Raw genomic sequence first — 19,322 nt, forward strand, 5'->3', positions numbered from 1 at the left:
TTATCTGTTCTGGTGTCCTGTATAAAACAGGCCTTAGAAATTCCTTGTCTGTATTGAGTTTAAAAATGTTTGATTAGAAAGACATTCACCTTAGAGTCCCTAAAAACTCAGGAATTCATCTTCTTATAGTAGTTTTGTCCAGTGTTCAATTACCCTGATTTTTTAATACAAATGTGGATAAATAAATAATATGATCTTTTTCTCTTAAGGGGAAACCAAAGAACAAATGAACTGAAAGAAACATAAGCCAAGAGGTTTTGTTTAAATTAACTGTTAAATATTTGTTGCATATTTGCATGAATCCAGTGAGTATATTTAAAGCATTCTCAGCAGAGTAAAAATAAAATCAGCAACACACTATCATTAAAAAAAAATTATAAAATCCAATTGGGTTTTTAAGAATAAAGAATGATTGGGCCAGGAAACAGGTAACATTGGAAATAAATTAAATTTATGTGAAATCCTAATTCAGTGAATCCAGCTCTGTGACTAAATTTTTCAAACAACTCCCCATCACAAAAGTTCTTCAAGATTCAGAGGAGATTCACAGCTTGTAAGGCACAGTCATGCAAATAAAACAAGTTTCTTAAGACCAAATAATTGGAAATCTTACCTATCTGTGCTGTGCATGATATAGGATGCAGGACACCTCTTATCATCATGTTTCATTCCGAGATTATGCCCCAATTCATGTGCAACCACCGTGGCATGACGTAACATATTGTCATGATTCAACTAACAGGGAGAATCAGTGTTAAAAAAAAAGGTGACACTAAAGAAAATACTGTTTGTACCTAGTGTTTTATTCCCCCCACCAAGCTCTTGGAGACTCTGAAGTCAGAATACTAAACTATATCACAAGGCAGAAGCAGCAAGAACAGATAATTTGTCACTTTGTTTTCAGGTGGGGTCAGATTCTGCCACTCCTTCTGTTGCTTCCACGAGGATCACATTCTGAATAATAACAGTTGGCAGCTGGACTAGATGAAATTAGCTGAAATTAGTTTATTTATTCTGTTCTAACACAGTTAATCACTCATGATTTCAACGGAGTCTTCAATGACAAATGTACTGTTCAAGAACCAAATCTGCTTCTGAGATTGTCTACAGTGTTCTGGCATCCCTGTTTTAAGAGCAGGAACCTCTCCAACCTCCCCGAGGGTGGAGAAAAAAAATAGTTTCTTATTAATTTTCCCATACTTAAAATTTTTTCAAGTTTACAGCCTTGCTGTGGGGAATTCCAGATGCTTGGGAATATAGTGCATTCAGTATTTTTTAAAGAGTAAAAGACCCCACATATCGTTTTGTGCTTCATGCCCATCCCAAAATCACTTTGGTTATGGACTTTAATGTTATGGGGATGGGCTTTTTTATGCAACACTGAGTTAGATGAATTACAAAAGGTGAACAAAAGAATTATTTGAGGAGTAAATCTGCCATGTGGGCTGGAATTTGACAAAGAGAAAAATTGGGAAGTACTTAAAAAAAGAAAAAGTTGTAAAATATGCACGAGCCTTTACATAATAAACCCCATGAAAGTAACCATACAACTTCAAGTCTAGTCTCCAAGACCAGGGTGACTTGGTCAAGGGCTAATTTCTTCCATCACCCACAGAATGATGTACTTACAGTGCTGATTGACCCTCCCTGCACTTGTGAGCAGACAGTACCCACAAAAGCCATTCCAATGGATCCCCTGAAAGAGCCTCTCCCTCTGCAACAAAAGCAGTTTGAAGGTGGTGCTGAAAGATGGGTTGAAAGTTCAGGATTTCTACTAAAAGACAACGATGAGTTTGAAAGAAATACTGCAAGGCAAGGTTTGGTCTTCCTGAAGTCAAGAAGAAATTTATCACCACATCAGGATTTCACTGTAATTAATAATGAAAATCGGAATAACAGCTTGAAAATAATGTCAGTGCTTCAGAGTTCACTGAATCACAGCATGGCTGAGGTTGGAAGGGACCTCTGGAGGTCACCTGGTCCAACCCCCTGCCCTGGAGTTGATCAACTCTTGAGAATACATTACATTTGTTGCCATTTTTCCAGGTCAAAACAGTTTGGAAGTGCAGTGAATTTTACTCCAGCTATATTTTTATTCATATACAACCCCCAAATGATATATATTAACACTGGCAGCATGGCTAGTTTTCCCACTGAGTGAAAACTTACATTATGAGATGACTGACATCATTTCTTGATCGCTTAAGAAGATCTTTCTGTCTCCAAGAAACAAATCTACCCAGAACATCCCCAGCTGAACCGTCCATTACAGATATGTGGTTTGCATCTGTCCAAATCTCCAATCCAACCAAAACAATCTGGATGTTTAATGGTCTATACATCTGAAAAAAATATAATGATGATAATGAATGTCCATCAGTCTGTTTTGATGGAATTCTAAAAGATGTCTTCACTATTACTGAGTAAACACTAAGCTGAACTTAGTGACCAAGACAGAACTTTGGTTTCTTTGAAACTAAATGTATATTTGTATTTATAAATTAAAATATAAAACATTTATAAATGATAAAGTAAATAAAATTATTTAGAATATAAAGCTAAATATAACTGAAGAAAATCTACTTTATGAAGATACCTAAACATATGTTTCAGTTGGAGAAGTTGGAAAGACCATGTTCATTCATTTCCTTGGCTAATTGTCTCGAGGAGAAACTGGGAACAGGTGATCAGAGAGCTTATGGAATTGTTCACAGTGCTGACAGTTTTCTTCAAAAAAACTAAAAACATGAGAAATACTCTTCCTAGAAATGTAAAACATACTGGAGACTGAAACAGTCAAACCACAGAATTGATTTGAAAACATCTTGTATCTCTCCCCCTGCTTGCAATTCTACAAAACTTGTGCAGAGATTCATGATGTGCCTGAACTGTGTTACAAGTTTTTGTATTACTTCCAAATACAGTTTTAGAACTGCATTAGCTGTTCTTTTGGAAACTATGATAAGGTAGAAATTACTCAATCCAGGCAACTTATCTGACCTACCCCATCAACATAATTAATCAGCTCAACTGTTTCCTTTTGCACCGCAGCAGGATCAGAATTCTTCAGCAAAAACTGTAAAACACCATAAGAATGTCAAAGAAAGAAAACTAACAAAATAATAAAATGTATTTAAGGTCAGGTGAAATAATTACCCTCTTCTTATCCACAACCACAAATAATTCTACATAGCTTTTCTGAGGCAGGACAGCTCGCTTCTCCTGCAAATGAGAAAGGACAATAAGTTAACAAGTTCAAGGCTTTTTACTTATGTTTCTCATGGTTTTTATTTCATGTGTTTATAAAGCCCTGTTCTAATTGCATTTTCTAATGTGGCTTTAGTTTTCCACTCTAGATACCAGTAGTTCACACCAGGTCAGGCACTGGGGTGGGTGAGCTGAATGGCAGCTCATGCCTTTCCTGTCCTGTCCACGGCTGTCTTGGGCAGCCTCTGCTCTTCCACTGCAGGATTGCTTCAAACTACCTTAAATTCCCATTGTGGTCTTCTGTTTCAGGATTTCCTTAACAGTATTCCCACCAGTTTGGCTTGGCATCCATGAAAAGGAAGGCCACAAGGAAGTGGCCTCATGGTCCAGTGATACTGTGCCAAAGCAAGAGCTCTGGAGGCCCTTGGCTGCTGGAACAGACTGAGGGGATGGCTGGGACTGCAGCTCAACAGAGAAATGGGAATATATTTACCCTCAAAAGCTTCTCCCTGCTAGAGGTAGTGTTTGATGAAAATGTGTACTCCACAGCCTGCTTCACAAACATCTTCTCGTGCTGAAGGCTGCCATTCAGCACCCCACAGTGGAAGGGCACGTCCTGCTTGTCTTCTAATTCATAAAACACGTGTTCAAATGTGCTGGATGTGTTGAGTGGCTCCATTCCATACCATCTGCCACCAATGTAGAGGGTTCCCCTAAAAAATCACATCAGAATGAATAATTATTCCACAGTTTTCCCCTCACGGTTATGACCAGGTGAGTGAATGACAGCTGGATGTTACAAACTAGAACTGTTCACACCGCTGTGTTGAGATAAATGATTATCTTAAATTATCTCAACATGGGGGGTAAGTTCAAATGTCCAGCAAAAGACAGAACAGAACTTAATTAAAATACTCAATTGTACACGAGTGTGGGCTCCTTGAATCAGAGGGAAATGAAAGGGAAAAAAAAAGAGAAGGGAGGCAAACTGTTACTAAATGGGTCTGGATCATGGGTAAAAAGCTGATGCAAAAGGTCTCTCTTAGTCTTTATCTCTAGTCTCACTCTCAGCCTCATGCAGCTAAAGCAATTTAAAAGAAGATATCTTGTAAGACAGAAGGAGAGGCTAAAAGCAATCACCAGGGTGTTTATGAGGAAAAGAGCAACACTGCACTGCTGAGTGCAGCCAAGTAAAAAGATTTTGCATTTGTCCCTGGTTCAGAAACCCCTGGTAAATGCCCATTTGCTGCACAAGAATCTTTCAGAAGCTGTTATCTTGTTCTCCAGAATCTCAAAACAATACTTAACACAAGAATTCTCTAGTTTAGATCTTGCAAAAGAAGAAACTCAAAAATGTGAGCACAAGGCAAGTCTAAATCTGTAGAACAGTCAAAAAGCAATATCTGTTGATATTGCTGTTGATAAAGTAAGATCCAGCATTACATGAAATACCAGAATATTGACCTTTTATCCTTCATTCAAAGGAATGCCAGGATATGTCATGATTTATTGTGAGTGACATCTCACTGTGATACTATACACGAAAGATATGTGCGTGAGTTTTATCCCACTTGTAATTTTTATTGTATTTGAAACACAAAAAATTGTTTCAAATTCAAATTTGGTCAACATTTTTTCATGGAAATGGTTTGTCTTTTGAAACGTGCCCATTTATAAGACAGAATTGTTTTCAGGAGTGTTTTAAGTGCATCAAAAGCTTAATTAGGCAGCATTTCTCCTACATAAGTATTTCTGGTCAAAATATTCACATCAAGTAGTAGAAACCTCAGTTCATGCCCAGGTTCTGCCTATAAAGTAGGTTATGGTTTCTGTCACATTTCATTATTTTTTTTCTGTGAAGGAATTTTAGCAAAGAGGAAAAAAAGTGGGAGTTGAGGGAAACTATAAAACCTGTAAAGAGTTTCAGCTTCATCAGAAGGTGAAAATATTAAAAAAAAATATTTGCAAGGCAGGATGGTGGTTTTTTTCCCAGCTGTATGATGAATAGCAACTGGGGTTTTTTGCTGGTTTACTTTGGTACTGCACAAGGAATTATCCTGAAAAAGCAAGAGATAATACCTCAGGCCATCACAGGTGCTGAGAGCAACTGTTGAGTCAGCAATTCCTTCAACAATGCCATGATAATAACAGTGTGTCTGAAAGGCAATAAACCCACATAATTAGTGACAAAACAAGGTGGTTTCCTTCAACTGCAAACTTATTTTCCAACTAACCATACTATTTGCATGACATTAAGGCTGTTATAGAGTTCCCTATTTTGAAAATAATCCCAGCCTTCTTGGAATAAAATATCACCTGATGTGTTGGGATTACTTGTTTAACCCATCACCATCTTCTATAAAAATCTTTTAATCTACATTGCTCATCCTCTTCTCAGAGTCCTCTCAAAGGCTGATCTGAGATGATGTCCCATGCACAAACCATCCAATTAAGTCACACTGAGCTCACATGCAGTTTAAAGTTGGAATTAAATTTAGAAGTATTTATAAGGCTGGTTTGATACAGGACCTAAAAATTATAGTGCTTTGATGCTGCCACTGTACCTTTAATTGCATATTATGCAAAAGTGACCTAATCAGGCAGCTCAAATTCAGCCTTGGTATAATCTCCTGGCATTTCCTTTCACACCTTGGAAAACAGGGATGCTACACCACCACAAACAGACCAATCCCTCATGAACCTTTTGTTTATTATTACTGGCAACTGTTAAACAGAAACACTACAACTGTGAAAACTCACAAACACTGCATCCCCAGAAAATATATTTTTTTTCTTGGTTTCCCTGGTTTGAGGAAATTCTGACACAAAGGGGGGAATTTAATTATGCACAATACCTCATTTTTGGATTGTGTTGCCTCCAGTTTCCCATTTTTCCCATATGTAAACAGCATAAAGTCTTCACTAACAAGCTTTCTGGAAACAAAAATAAACTACTGCTCTTTGAAAGGTCTAGAAAGCAAGAAATAAGTAGAGAATCCTGGCAAATACTACATTCTGTTAGCATCACACTCATGCTGAATTATTATTAAAATCGAGGCACATTAAACAAAATACCTTAAAATGAGCTGGAGTCCTTGGAAAATAAGTTATTTTCAAATATTTTAACTAAAAAAAAATCCATAGAGAAGAATCTAAGCAGATTCATTTGCATAAGGACCTGGACTACTCCAGGCTCAGGAATGAGGAACCACAGAAACAGAAATTTCTTCAAATACAGCACAGCTAAGAACCCTCCCCCCAGCTAATAAAAAGCTAATGTTGAACAGAACTCTAATTTTCCCTAAGGATTTTCTGAAATGTACAATCTTGTGTTGCTAAATTGCTATTATTTAAAAAAAATTAATAAAAATAAATTTCTTCACTATTAGAAAAGTTATTGTTCCCTTCTATTTGCAAGATAGTACCATAACAGAGGCACTCTATTTAACACTATTTAACAAAATAATTTTCTAATTACTACAATCTGCCATTTAAATGGTTTCTTCTGAATTTTTTCAGTATAAAAATGCTTGTCTGGATGCAACTAACCCCAGGATGGTACGATTCCTTAGAACACTATCACATACTTATTTTTCTTCAGTTTTAGGAGATATGTTCCATTTCTGGTTTTCACTGAGTAAGAAAGGTTGTCATCTGAATGCTCCTGAAAACAGAACAAAAGATATCACTGAATTAAGTGATTTTTCTCCTTGGTTTTGTCAGATCCATGTTTTGTCCCACTTCTGTGTGTGTGAAATATTTGCCAAAACACAGATTCCAAACCCTCAGCCTTCTGTGTTTTACAGTCTCAGCAGCACACTGGACATTCTTTCCTATGTAAAGTTTAAGTTCTATTAATCTGTACAATTTCACTCAGAGGACAGGAGGGCACAGCCCATATGTGCACTCTTTGCTAAGCACCACATCATGTTTTGTGACCCTCCTTATGTAAATCAGACAAGCCACTCACAGAATCTTTTATTCCTTAATTGGTTTGCACAAAGATGACTAATGGTATTTCATTAACATCTACTTCAGTAAATGAACTCAATATCTAGCACAAAGGTAAGTTACCTCAGAACTGAAGAATCAGGGCTCAGATCTTTCTCTTTTAACTCATTCCTTTAAACTGTGTGACTCTGTGGGACCATTTTAACCTTTCAGGGTAAAAGTGTTGACTGCATGGTTGAAGTCCTTTGGTTATCCAAAACCAGAACATGGAAAGCATGAACATTAGTGCAAGTTCAACATCTGATCTGACTCAGAGAAAATGGAAATATTCTTCTTGTTCCTTCTCACTTCTGTCTTACAAGGCTGTTAACAAAACTAGAAGTTTGGATGGCAAATCACAGTGCAATCACAGGAATTTGTGGGAACAATTTGCTCAAAACTAATTGAAAACACTAAGAATCTGAAGCAATAGTCTGGGGCACATTTCTTCACTACATACTATACATTGTGTGTGTGTAAGATAGGACAGTGTTGGGAAAAACAGCAACATCAGAAGAAAAAAAGATCAGATAGAATCACAAACCTCATGGAAAAATGGGTGATGTTTCTCTCTGCCTGCCAGACTTCGAGGAATGATTATTTCTAATGTAGAAAGTCTGGGTGTCTGTTCAGAAGATACACCTGAAAATAAAGTTTGGAATTGGTAAATAATCAGAAAGGATAAGGCATTATGTTGGCACCTGCACAGTGGGGGTTGCCAAAAGACCATTCTAATCCAGCCAGAAATGGAGAAAGAATGACTTCACCAGTCCAGGACCTGACTGCCCGTGCTCAGTTTGGTCTGTTCTGTCCCTTGCAGAGCCCTTGGATCATGCTGGGAAGTTGAAGAAATCAACCGTTTCCATCATGGCCAAGTTATTTTTAATTTTGGCAAATATATTGCCTCATTTTCTGCAGAAATTCTGTTTTGACTGTATTCGAGGGTAAAGACTACACAACCCCAAACACAACTGTCGTAAAGTGCTAAAACCTACAAATTCAAGCCAAAGTTTTCTTAAACAGGGTGTCCAAAACTGGCTGGTGGTCTTGGCTTTAACTCTTAGTTTTAGTTACTTGCATTATAAACTGTGAAAATAGCTAAAATTTTTCTTTTCCTTTCATATGTTCAACACCAAACCATCCTTTTCCTGTTGCCCTGAATGAGGAATACTTACAGTTGTCCTCTGGATATAATTCTTCCACCTCCTGTGTGTATAATCTTGGCTCCTTCCATTGCCTAACGCTGCATTTTGTTTGTTCTAGCAGCAGCCAAACCTTTGCAAAAGGTTTGTAGCCTTTTACATGATATCAGAATTATCTCCAGAACAACATGCTAATGCAGGAAGCTAAAGATAAGAGGCCTGCCAAGTACTTGGTTTTAGGTAAATGGTTAAAGACAAAAACAATCTCCTCTAACTTTTTTAAAAACTGTGTGAACTTGAATTCATCTTCCTTTTTCTTGTCTGCACATCAGTCTGGTCTGGTCAACAGAGACACAACCATTGCTTTTAAACAGGTAACAGAATCAACAGTAACATGGGCTTTAACAATGAAAGGGGTTTCTTCCTTCTTAAATTGTTCTTTCATAAGGAAACAGAGAGATTTCTTCACACTTATAGTAATACAAAGTCACCCTCATCCTTCCACATTTCTGTGAAAGGAATTCATAATTGCAAAGAAGCCACACAACCACTCATTCAAAGTGAGGAGGAGGGTTTTGCAGTGTAATCATGATCTCTACCTGTTAGATAACATCAGGATTTTTAAAAGCTAGGTGCAGGTAGCATATGTTTAACATTACAGGCTGCCATTGCAATCAAAATGTGGAACTTGCTGTTAGAAAACAGGTCTGAAAAGGGTATCAGCACTCAATATTTACTTCTGACTTTGCTCTTAATCTTCAATAATTTTATTATCTAAATCACCAAACACATTCTCTTTCATGAGTATGTTGAACTAACAGTGAAGATGCTCTTTTAACAATTTAAATTTTGACACCTGAAAGCAGGAAACCATCCTTAATGCACACCACAAAAATACCACTTTCTAAGAAATATTTCAGGTGTTACATCTAAATCTAAAGAGCGAAGCCAAATCATAAATGCAAATAAGATAATGGGGAACTGCAATGAAACTGTAGGAATTCCCCTCACATTACTGAAGAAGAAATCTTTTTCTACAGTCTTTACTATTGATGATAATAACAGTAACTTCAGTTGTCACAACCTGTGTCCTGCACGGAAGAGGATATATTTACATACCTACTACATCCTGGAGGGAAAAACCCACAAAGAGCTCAGCAATAAACCTGTAAATAAACCTGTAAATTCAACCTGTAATCTTTTCCAGACACTTTTTTCCTCGAACAAGGTTTTCTCAATGAGCAGGTGCAGTGACTTGATGTGAAAGGGGAGCATCACTATGATCAGGATCAGGGAGTACAAGAAGAAACTTTCTGAATATTTAAAAAAAGAAAGAAGGCTTACCTTTTATCCAAAAAGGTTTTCCAGTAAAAGTTAGTCCAAAAGTGAACCAGAATAGGCAGTGCTTTAACATGACTAGACTTCCCAGAGAAACCACTCCAGTATCCCAGCAGACAGAGTGTGCAGCTCTGCAAGGAACCAGAAGAACAAGAACCGTCTGCTCCGAAGGTAAACAACAGAAAAAGCACCCTGATACTGCATCTCTGCTAAGGGAACGGGAAGTAAAATTTAATCCACTGGGCTTGCGAGAAAACTGGTCAGACAGCTTAATGCAAATAAAAAGCAGCACATTCTTAAATGCTGATTGGAGAAACAGCACCGAGCCGTGCTGGGATCAAACTGGTTTATTCTAAAGGACTTTCATACCACTGTGAGACCTTATGAGATTAGAAACATAAAATATTGCTAGTAAGAAATACGGTGTTTAGGATGTTTAATCGTAGCTATTCCAGCTCAGCAAAAAAACTCCAGTGTGAAACAATCTACTCTTTGAAACTTCAGCTTGCTGTTTTCCATTTCTTCATCTTTGCTTTAAAAATATCGAATATACAATGCATATGAACACGTGGAAACCCTATAAACACACGGAAAACCCACAAACACGTGGAAACCCCCAAAACAGTGATTTTACCCAGTCCCTCCTATATAAAATGCAATTCTCCTCACTAAAAGACTATAATTTTGTGCAGATCATTGCTCTCCCAGGATCAGAATAATCTTCCATGCAACCACATTGTCACCAAAAGCAGAAAACAAATGCTTCTAAAACCCGACAGATTTGCAACACATTTTGGAACTACCAAGCACATTTAGAAACACAAAAAGGAGACTGAGACAACACAGTTTTTCGTGCTAAAACATTTGCATTTATTAATTTTAATTAATTCTTTAATTAAAACAGAGCAAATCCATTTTTCCACTCCTGGTAAATCCCATAAAATAATGGCTTGGGTGACAAAACACAGAGATGCTGGCTGTATTTTTAATTATAGCTTGTGCAAAGCCTGCTCAGGTCCATCTCCCGACAGTCACACACCCAGTGAACATTCCTGCGCTGAGCCCGGGGTGGAAGCAGAATTCAATACCCGTGTTCCTTGGGTCTGTGTCTGTGCCACAGCTTAAGGAGCAGCTTTCCCCGACTCCAGAAGCTGGGATCCTAATGAAAATTAAATGAACCCCATCTTTTATTTATAGCTTCTTTTATTCATAGCCTCTCTCCTGTGTGGCCCGCCATCAGCACACAACTTGGGAGAGAGAATCCAGCAGCTCTGAACTTTTTGCCATATTAGCAAATTTCACAGAATCACAGAATCAATTCGGTTTGAAAAGACCTCTGAGATCGTCGAGTCCAACCTATGACTCAACACCACCCTGTCAACCAGACCATGGTACCCCATGTGCGGACTCTGGGCAGAGGGAACAAAAGGGAGTTTGTAGCCAGGTGGCTGTCACAGTCACAGAATATCCTGAGTTGGGAGGGACCCACAAGGATCATCCAGTCCAGCTCCTGGCCCTGCACAGACACCCCAACAATCCCACTCTGTCCCCGAGAGCATTGTCCAAATGCTCCTTGAGCTCTGGCAGCCTTGGTGCTGTGCCCACTGCCCTGGGAGCCTGTTCAGTGCCCAACCACCCTCTGGGGCAGAAACCCTTTCCTGAGATCCAAACGAAACCTCCCGTGACACAACTTCAGGGTCGTCCTCTTCCCCCAGGCAACCAGCGACAGGAGGAGAGGACACTGTCTTAACTGCGCCAGGGGAGGTTTAGGTCTGGCATTAGGAGCAATGATCAGGCATTGGAAGGGGCTGCCCGGGGAAGCGGTGGAATCGCCGTCCCTGGAGGCGTTTAAGGAAAGACTGGACGTGGCACTCAGTGCCACGGTCTGGCTGACAAGGTGGTGTAGGGGCACACGCTGAACTCGGTGCCCTCAGAGGTCTTTTCCAAGGGCGCCATCCCGGGATTCCATGACCGCCGGACAGCGAGAGTGCCACTCCCGGCTACCGGCGCGCCCCAGCGCGCACGCGCGGAGCCCGCTGGCGGCGCAGGCGCGTCCCGGCGGCGGCGGCGCTGAGGGGCGGTCGGTGCTCGCTCCCTTCCCGCTGCTCCCGCTGCCCGGGGCGCCGCGATGTCGAGCGGCCGCGCTGCCCCGGAGGAGCCGGAGGAGTCTGAGGAGGGAGCCCGGGGGCCGCGCTGCGTGTCGGCGCGGTGCTCGTGGCCCTGCGCGCCGCCGGGCGGCCTGTCCCGGGCGCTGTGCCTGCGGCGGGGCCCCGCGGACGGCGAGCCCGGGTGAGGGCGGCGGGCGGGCTGAGGGGGCGCCGGGCGGGGCCGGGCGGCGGCGGGGCTGGCGGGACAACGCGTCCGTGTGGTTTCCCCCCCCCCGCAGCGGCGAGTCCGTGGTGCTGGAGCGGCGGGAGCGCGGGCAGGAGCCCTGCGAGCTGCGGCTGGAGTGCCGGCCCGGCGCCGGGATGGTGTCCGTGGGGATCCTGAGCCAGGCCCGCAACATGGAGGTGTACGTGGGAGAGGAGTACTGCGGAACCGGCCGGGGACAGAGCCGCGGCCACCGCCGGGACACGGGGTGAGTGCGGGGCGCGGAGGGGCCAGGGGCACTCACGGCCTCCGGGCAGCCTCGTGTTTTGTGTGTGTGTATCTCTGAGGGGCTCCTGCTGTGAAAGACCTGATGTCCTTAAAAAAGAAAATGAGGGAATTGGGGTTGTTCAGCCTGGAAAAGAGAAGGCTTTGGAGTGAGCTAATTGTGCCTTCCAGTGCCTGAAAGGAGCCCTCAAGGGAGATGAAGAGAGTCTATGAAAACATAGAGTGACAGGACGAGGGGGAATAGCTTCCCACTGCCAGAACAGGTTTAGATTAGACATGAGGAAGGAATCCTTCCCTGTGAGGGTGGGGAGGCCCTGGCACAGATTGCCCAGAGAAGCTGTGGCTGCCCCATCCCTGGAAGTGTCCAAGGCCAGTTTGGATGGGGCTTGGAGCAACCTGGGTTAGTGGAAGGTGTCCCTGCCCATGGCAGAAGAGTTGGAACTAGATGTTCTTCAAGGTCCCCTCCAATCCAAACCATTCTGTGATTTCAGGAAAGATCTCTTGTGTCTTTAATGAGTAGTCATCCCACAGTTCGAAGGAAAAGAGAGAAAATTAAAAGAATGTTTTATTTTCCCCTTTAATACTTCCTTCCATGCTTTGTTGGGGAAAATAAAACAATGTTTCTGTTTTATTTGTAAGTAATTACGTGGCACATCTTAATTAGCTAAATAGAAACCAGAGGACTCAGAGCCTCAGGGAAGGTGTGTGAATAACCTAGTGAACCTCAAAAGCTTCTCTAGTACATAGTGTATGTGCACCTACAAGTGATTTTTTTATGTACATGTTTTGTAAGATTTATTACAACTTGCATATAAGCATTAAAACTGCCATTAGAAACTAAAAAACTGCTGGAAACTAGAAACTAAAACTACTGTTAGAAACATTAAAACGGCGTTAGAAATATGTTGGCTCGGTCTTGTTTCTTACCTAAATATTTACCAATGTAGTGTATTTCTACAAATAAAGGTAGTACTTTGTGTATTGATGTCACAGCTCATTTATTTTATTTTTGTAGTGAACCTGAAGAGGTTACTTTGTACCACAAGTACCATAAGTTTGAATGCCCTGCTCCCTCCTGTAGAATTAAGGTAAGGAACTAAACACAATTGTTGTATTTTTCTTGGTGTTTTTAATCACTGAATTGACTAAATTGCATTGCTCTTCATCAAGTTATTGGCTTTATACCCTTCATCACTTCATGTAATAACCTAAAAATTTGTTAGTTGGGTACTTTGTCTTGATAGCAGAGTTCTTTTAAATTTGTATTTTGGTTTTCATGAAGACTTTATATGATGCAGGTAATTTACTCTTAGAGGAAAAAAATCATAAACCAGATAAACTGCAGGTCTGTAATTAGACCTGTTAGCTTAAGCTTTTGAAAATCATATGACCACTACTCTGACATGCTTAGAAGATCAGAGCCTGATTTATCTTTGGGGCACTCAGGCACCTCTGTTCCAGTCAGAATTTTCTGGGGAATAGTAGCAAGGAGAAATTGGCTGAATTTCCCTGGAAAAGAGTTCAGCATAGTTTTTCCCCAAGACTCAAAGGACAATGCACTGTCCCCTGTGTACAAAGAAATTGAAACTATTTTTTTCCTAACCGAAATATTTTTTTTTTCTTCTTGCAATAGCTGCTCTCCTTTGGTGAGAAACAAAGAGTACTCATCAGTAAAATAATTATAGAAGTGAAAGCAGTGTCTGCAAAACTAGCAACTGATTTTCCTTCACTAGGCTCAAGCATAGATCTAGACAGAGTGCAAACTATAATGGAATCTATGGGATCTAAGTTGTCTCCAGGTGCTCAGCAGCTCATGGACATGGTCCGATGTCAGCAGAAAGTAAGTCACCATGAACAGTACTGATCTCAGACCTTTCCAGTTTAAGAGTGTTCTAAATTGATTCAGTGACAAAGATTTTATGGTTGTTTTTTTTTAACCCTCACTTTCTGCCATTTTAATCTGCCACTCACGTGGGTGCAGTGAGTAAAGATTGTGTACTCCACTGTGCGTACACCAGAGTTAATAACTCTTCATTATTATTTTAAGCTTCACTGTCACTGCTTGTCAAGGATGGTGGGCATGTTCCCTGGAATTTTGGGATGCAGGTAGATGGGCTGGTTTTGACCTTTATGGTCATTATGAGCATGTCACCTTCAACTAAAGGGAACGTGCTCTTACAGAGCATTTACTTGACTTAGATCCTGATCCTGTGGAGTGAACTGTTCCAACAGAATCCTGAATCCATCTGATGTTAAAAATGTTCAGTCCTGGGGACATAGTGTGGTAAAAAGCCAGTAAAGCTTGTTTCTTAGAGAATGACAAGATAATTAACACATCATGTGTACAGGGAAAACATCTTCCTGTGCTCTTCCATAAGAATATAATTCAGAACTACTTTTAAAATCTTTACATCACACTAGTAGAATGCTGAGTTATATCTATTGTTATTACTGTATAATTTCCAGCATATTTTACTACTTTTATTAATTGTGTTATTTTTCTCCCCATCAGAACAGTTTACCTCTTGGAGACAAACTTAGTTGGATCTTGGGGAAAAATTCCAGCTTTGGAGGTGACCATGCAATGGATGGATTGCACAGTGCAGCTGTTCAGTCGTCACCAAGTCACTCAGCCAGTGAACCTTTGCCTGTTAAAAATCATTTAACGAGTGAAACAGTGTATAAAGACTTAAAAATAAGTCGTGATCTGAACACAGAGGTACCTGAGAGAGGGAATACTTTTGACTCCGAAAGACTTGCTGCCCAGCAAAATGCAGTTGACCTCAGAAACGATTTGAAAGTCATGGGATCTCTGCACGTGCAGGAACAAGGGAGTGAAACCCCAAATGTAACCAACCCACAGGTGCTTCTCCCTTTCCTTCAAAACTTGTGCAGTCAGGTGAGTCACCTCCGGCTAAAAGATGGAGAGAGGCAGCTCAGGAAAACCTCAGTGGCTAAAGATGAAGGCATTCAGTGTGTTGGGTGAGTTAAGTTTGTGATACTTCTGAAAGTAGTGGCTTTACTGTATTTATTGACAAGTTTAAACAAAATGAGTAATGTCAGCATTTTATTCTCGTTAAGAGCAATAGCGAATCTTAGATCATGTGTTTTTGAAGGCTGTGTGGCAATGAGCATGATTACAGTTAATTTTTCAGATGGGCTGCTTGAATGTGGGAGTTTTTTCAGAAGAAATCACATCATTTGTTGTTACTAAACTGTTTGTCTTTTACCTCCATTTCACCTCTTATAATTTTTAAAAAGTATGTTCCTGCATTTCCATACACGTGTAGTTTGTCTTTCTCGTCTTTTGCTGCATTTTCATTTTGACTCCTTCTACCTCCCAAATTCTTATGTCTTCCTTTTTTCACACAATGTGACCCAAGCTTTTTGCTGTACTTAGTGTGTACCTGTTCCTACTCATCTGTTGGCATTTACAGAGCAGACTTCAGAGGGCACCCAGTTTGATACCTAAGGAACAATAGTGGAAACTGTGAGATGTAGGAATGTTGTGTAGGAACTGGGATTGCAATAGAGCCTGAATATCTCCAGCTCCTGAAAGAATGCAGTGTTTTTGAAGAATGCAGTGCATTCTGCACAGTTTGGATAATTCTTGAAGCACTTCTGCTGAGAAGGACAAAGCCTACCATGCTGACAGAATTTGTACTCTGTGTGTACTGTTGAGTTGTGTGGATTTTGTTTTATCTAACTAAGCTCTCTAATGCATCGTTGAGCCTTTGAAAAAATAAGGTTGAAGAAAGATGACTATATACCATAGAATGTTTATGAAAAAATTGAAAATTAAAATATGGTAGGCAGGGTATTGTGCTAAAAACCTAATGCCTTCCACAGTTCATTGCCTAATAAATGAGATTTTACATTTAAAACAAGTTCAAGTGCCCAGATCTCTAATATGCTCCTTGTCATTAAGAAATAGGTTATACTTACTCTTATATTTGCTCTTTTTACAGAGTGGAACAACAGCCTATTTGCTCCTATTTGGAAAAGATCATCTCAAAAAATATGGATCTGATGGAGAAAAAGCTAATGGACTACATTGATCAGCAAATCCAGGCTCTTCAGACACACATAGACAATAGAATGGTTCTCTTGATGGACTTGGTTCAGAACTCAAAGGCAAACAAAATGTCACAAGCACACTATGATTCTAATGAAGGGTTTTCCAATGGAGAGAGATGAACAGAGATGTAGGGTTTCAGTGTAAATATTTTAAGGGCAGTTACACTTTACAAAGCTTAGTATTTATGGATTGACAGCTGTAAGGAACCACAGTGTTGTTAACTTGCATTTTGTTACTGTAATTCTACCCACTGTTGTACACAGTTGTTAGTTTTATGAAAGATCTTAAGAACATGTGTTTTTTTCCTAAATATAAGAGTTTTGTATGCCCTTTGTGGCTTATTTATTTCAAGGACACATGCTGAAAGCCATATGAACAGTTCCCCAGTTTCAGTTTGAACTCTAAATAAAACTGAGTTACTGCAGTATCTTTTTACCTGCACAGAATCAGTTTGGTTCTTTTTTGGAAGGTCAGTCTTCACACTTCATTCTGTTTCTTGCTCTTTGATTCTGGGGTACAGGGTTTAACTTGGACTGTGTAGGGGCTTTATGGTGCAAAGACATTTGGGGAAAAAATATCAATGGGGAAACGAGTATTGACTCAACAAGCAGCACAGACATTTACAATCCAGTACCTTTATTTGGTCTGCCTAATATTTTCTTCTCCAGGAAAACTGATGTCTTTTAAGAAGACTGTCACATCTTGATGGTTGTCACTCACAGGAGCAGATTGGGAAGGGAGTGCAATTTGCTTTGAGCAAACCTCTTGCAGTTGTCCCTCAGCTAAACTCCTGCCAGGTGCAGTTTCAAAGTGATTTGAAAAGATAAAAAGATTTTTTTTTTTTTTTTTTTTTTTGAGAAAAAAGGATCTTAATTATCTTGTGCTTTATACCTGTAAAATTTGTTTTTACATGCTTGCTTAGAAACACCCTGAGGTAGACACATACTCTTTTTTGACTCAGATAGAGTTGACTTAAGATAGAGTACATGTAGGGAAGGCAGTTTACAATAGCAACTCCTCAGAAGAAAGTAGTGTGCATTTTACTTCGAAGGAACAAGGATTCACTGTTGTGACGAGTATTTACAGGCACTTTTTCTCACTGCCTGCACCCAGGAGTGCAACAGCAGGGAAAATGTGATTTCAGGCACTTTAAATCATCATCTTTGAGAAGCAGAGCAGCAGGGCTACGAGTGTGTGGGAGTTTTGTACGAACTAAATGTGATTAGGAAACACTCTGGCTCGGGATGAGCATCCTGCAGGATGAGGACTTTGGCAGTGAACCTGCTCAGCCCATGCCAAGGCTCAAGCACCAGGTAAGAGATTAGACCTTGTGCCTTCCTAGGAGACCTGTGGGATTTGGGCTTTTGAGAGCTGGCCAAGTTGTTCAGGGAGAAGCCCAGTTTCAGAATGGCTCTACTCCCTTTTTTGAAGGGATGAAGCATAAAAGGAAAAGTTGCTGAAGAAGTGGACTTTTTTTTTTCTCTTGTATGGCACAGCCTCTGGACTCCACGCAGCCTTATTCAGTACAGGGCAGCTCGTGATATTTGTCATATGGAAACTGAATATTGGCCTTAAATAGGCTTCTCACAGTCAGGCCAAATCCACCAGCTCATCAAAATTTAATCCATCTCTATCTCTGAGATGACTGCTGTGCTCCTGTACAATTTTGCAATCAACAAGGTATTTTCCTCTATTATGAACTGAAAATTATTAATTTCCACTTGTTTCCCCACTGAGTCCCTCCAAGTAGGACAATTTAACATTAAAGTGCAGAAACACTTTCTTGGCTCAAAGTGATATAACCTGAAGGCATATTGAAAGAAAAAGACTGAAGCAAATGCTTTTAATGAAGTTAATTTCAATGTACAATTTTTTTTTATGGTTCTAATCTTCCCTAATAAAACCTGACTTACAGAAAGATTATAATAGTTTATATGTATTGCAGAGATTATACCTCAGTATATGTGCAATATTTTTTCCAAATATTTTAAAGTTCCTGTTTAAGGGAAGTGCTCAGCATTACTGGTTACAAAGGATAATTATCCTTTGGTTTATCTCTCTTTGTGAGCTCAGAAAGCAGAACTGTGATGTGTGCACCTGTAAAGCAGGTTAATCTTCCTTAAATGCTCAATATTTGAATTATTTGGTACAATGGGGAGAACTGGAAGAAAACTTTGAGGGGGAAACAAAGTCTTGATGAGAAAAAAACAGCAGCTGATCCAATTATTCTTTGAGAGAATTTATTGAAGCTTAGGCTTTAACAAATCTGCAATATGGGCCCAAAAGATGTGAAATTAAGGAACTAAATGACAGTTAAGATTAAATACCTTTAGATTTACACCTAGTGTATTGTGATATTAGAAATCAGTAGCAGATCCTGCAATGCAGTGATCACATAGAGAAGCTGATCAATGTTTTCTGGGCAGAAGGAGCATTTTTGGGGCTGTTCTTACTGGGGGACAATAACAACCTCGGCGCTGCCACTTGTGCTTCTTTTGCCTTTTGTCCTGTAGCTCGGGGAGCCTTGGGGAGGAGGAGGAGGGACTCCATTGCCTGGGAAGGGTTGGGGAGGAGGAGGGGGTCTGTGTTCTGGGAAGGGTTGGGGAGGTTCATTGCTTGGGAAGGGTTGAGGTTGTTGAGAGGTTCCGTTGCTTGGGAAGGGTTGGGGAGGTTGAGGGGGTCTGTGGCCTGGGAAGGGTCGGGGAGGATGAGAGGGTCGGTGGCCTGGGAAGGGTCGAGGAGGTTGAGGGGGTTCATTGCTTGGGAAGGGTCGGGGAGGTTGAGAGGTTCCGTTGCTTGGGAAGGGTTGGGGAGGTTGAGAGGTTCCGTTGCCTAGGATGGCTCGGGGAGGTCGATGGGGTCTTTGGCCTGGGAAGGGTCGGGGAGGTCGATGGGGTCCGTGGCCTGGGAAGGGTTGGGGAGGTTGATGGGGTCTGTGGCCTGGGAATGGTCGGGGAGGTTGAGGGGGTTCA

General features: G+C 40.7%; 2 protein-coding genes across 5 annotated transcripts in view; one reads left to right on the plus strand and one right to left on the minus strand.

The window, feature by feature from the left end:
• Nucleotides 1–9,891, minus strand: part of LOC113952789 (disintegrin and metalloproteinase domain-containing protein 9-like) — a 26,071-nt gene extending 16,180 nt beyond the window's left edge. For 2 of the 3 annotated variants that reach the window (XM_027655226.1, XM_027655225.1), the window contains exons 1-11: nucleotides 9,684–9,891; nucleotides 7,742–7,839; nucleotides 6,795–6,871; nucleotides 6,063–6,141; nucleotides 5,287–5,363; nucleotides 3,701–3,920; nucleotides 3,157–3,222; nucleotides 3,005–3,076; nucleotides 2,170–2,342; nucleotides 1,630–1,714; nucleotides 614–735 (exon numbers count right to left, since the gene is read on the minus strand). In XM_027655226.1, the coding sequence (XP_027511027.1) occupies nucleotides 614–735; nucleotides 1,630–1,714; nucleotides 2,170–2,342; nucleotides 3,005–3,076; nucleotides 3,157–3,222; nucleotides 3,701–3,920; nucleotides 5,287–5,363; nucleotides 6,063–6,141; nucleotides 6,795–6,871; nucleotides 7,742–7,839; nucleotides 9,684–9,753 (1,139 nt within the window). In that variant the 5' untranslated portion in view covers nucleotides 9,754–9,891. Of the gene's footprint in view, nucleotides 1–613; nucleotides 736–1,629; nucleotides 1,715–2,169; nucleotides 2,343–3,004; nucleotides 3,077–3,156; nucleotides 3,223–3,700; nucleotides 3,921–5,286; nucleotides 5,364–6,062; nucleotides 6,142–6,756; nucleotides 6,872–7,741; nucleotides 7,840–9,683 lie in introns of those variants that run through there. The other variant, XM_027655227.1, reaches the window with a different exon arrangement.
• A 1,855-nt stretch (nucleotides 9,892–11,746) lies between these two features.
• On the plus strand, nucleotides 11,747–16,791 carry CUNH10orf88 (chromosome unknown C10orf88 homolog). 2 transcript variants are annotated; one of them, XM_027655267.1, is made up of 7 exons: nucleotides 11,747–11,966; nucleotides 12,064–12,255; nucleotides 13,288–13,360; nucleotides 13,906–13,918; nucleotides 14,006–14,112; nucleotides 14,785–15,254; nucleotides 16,241–16,791. In XM_027655267.1, the coding sequence occupies exons 1-7, from the start codon at nucleotides 11,806–11,808 to the stop codon at nucleotides 16,467–16,469; spliced, it is 1,245 nt and encodes a 414-aa protein (XP_027511068.1). In that variant the 5' UTR covers nucleotides 11,747–11,805; the 3' UTR covers nucleotides 16,470–16,791. The 2 variants fall into 2 exon arrangements, with proteins under 2 accessions (XP_027511068.1, XP_027511067.1); XM_027655266.1 differs by having other exon boundaries at nucleotides 11,748–11,966; nucleotides 13,906–14,112.
• The last annotated feature ends 2,531 nt before the right edge of the window (nucleotides 16,792–19,322 follow it).

This window comes from Corapipo altera, unplaced genomic scaffold (assembly GCF_003945725.1).
Source record: "Corapipo altera isolate COAL_440 unplaced genomic scaffold, ASM394572v1 180, whole genome shotgun sequence".
Taxonomy (NCBI): domain Eukaryota; kingdom Metazoa; phylum Chordata; class Aves; order Passeriformes; family Pipridae; genus Corapipo; species Corapipo altera.